Source organism: Corylus avellana, chromosome ca7 (genome assembly GCF_901000735.1).
Source record: "Corylus avellana chromosome ca7, CavTom2PMs-1.0".
Taxonomy (NCBI): Eukaryota; Viridiplantae; Streptophyta; class Magnoliopsida; order Fagales; family Betulaceae; genus Corylus; species Corylus avellana.
In genome coordinates, this window is record NC_081547.1 from 27,496,595 (window position 1) to 27,497,926 (window position 1,332).

Consider the following 1,332-nt stretch of genomic DNA (forward strand, 5'->3'; position numbering starts at 1 on the left):
TTTTTTTTTTTGGGGGTTTGGGGTGGCCGAAGTCACCCCCATGGCCCTTGGGGGTGGTTTTTTTTTTTTTTTGGTCTTGAAAGTGGTTCAGCTATCCCCAAAGACCGAATCTTAAATAAAAAATAATAATAATAATAAAAAAAACAAAGGACCCTGGACCGGCCGCTCTTCGGCCACCCTCAGGCCAAACAGTAGCCTTGGGGTGGTCAGTCACCTCAAGGACATACTAAAAAAACAAAAATAATTATATTATATTATTATTATTATTATTATTTTAAAAAATTAAATAATATTTTATTATTTTTTAATAAGTAAGACACGTGGCATCTTTGTGCTCGTTGGATCTAATATCTAAGAATTCGAATTCTCTATTTTGAGATACGATCGCACAAGTTGTTCGCTATAGCTGCGGTAACGGACGAGGCCCAACCCAAAGCAATCGCTCTCTCATTCTGTTAGTTTGCTGGTAATGTTTTTTACTCTTAAAAGACCACATGCTTTGCACTCTATGCGTTCGATAAAATGTTTAGTTTATGCCTTTTAAGTAAATCTTTAAAGAGACTAGAGATTTGATCTTAGGATTTAATTGATAGCAAGGAATTTGATCTCTGGAATTACACAGTTCAATACACGATGAAAAGAAGTCTGCCAAACACGATGTACTTTGTCGAAAAAAGAAAACTGAAAATGGTTAACCTGTTTATCTCGTTGGTTTACTAAAATGTACGTAGAGTTTGATCATAATCAAGAACTAGGTTTTTGCATTTTACATGTTTGTTGAAATGCTCAAATGAATTTCGGGAAAAACGAAAAGCTTGTTAATTTGTTGATAGTTAGATTTTGTTATCACATTGATTGATAAAGTTATTATCATTGGAAAAGCAGAGGATAGGACTTAAGAAATCGATGGACCCGTTTGAAGTGGCATTTGAGGATGTTGAAGATTTGTCACCTGATTCACCCACTGATGATCCTGTTCACGTTGAGAATCAATTTCTCACACCCACTAACTCATTAACATCCCCAGCCCTGGCAGCGTCAACTGGGACTAATGCATCCACGGGCAACAATGAAGATGAGGATGAAGAGGAAGAGGAGGATAATGTGGACGTCAACATCAGAAATATTGCATTCAGGAGGGACCCCAATAAATTAGCCAAGACACGGTAAGTAGATTATTATTTGATTTGGTGGACCATCAAAGAAAAATTCTAAACGACTAAGTTCCGTAGTTGAATTTTCTAATTTGGCTACCAATTTTCGTCATACCAGCAATTTGGTTAATGAAGAAATAGGATAGTTAGAAAGAGATATTTTTTAAAAAGAAGAAAA

The 1,332-nt window shown here is 35.7% G+C and overlaps 1 protein-coding gene across 1 annotated transcript; it reads left to right on the forward strand.

The window, feature by feature from the left end:
* Positions 1-395: 395 nt before the first annotated feature.
* On the forward strand, positions 396-1,166 carry LOC132188794 (transcription initiation factor TFIID subunit 11-like; the record flags this gene model as incomplete). The annotated part of the gene is given in 2 exon segments (XM_059603332.1): positions 396-466; positions 886-1,166. A coding segment is annotated over 1 exon segment (260 nt), but the record flags the coding sequence as incomplete, so codon positions are not given.
* Positions 1,167-1,332: the final 166 nt, after the last annotated feature.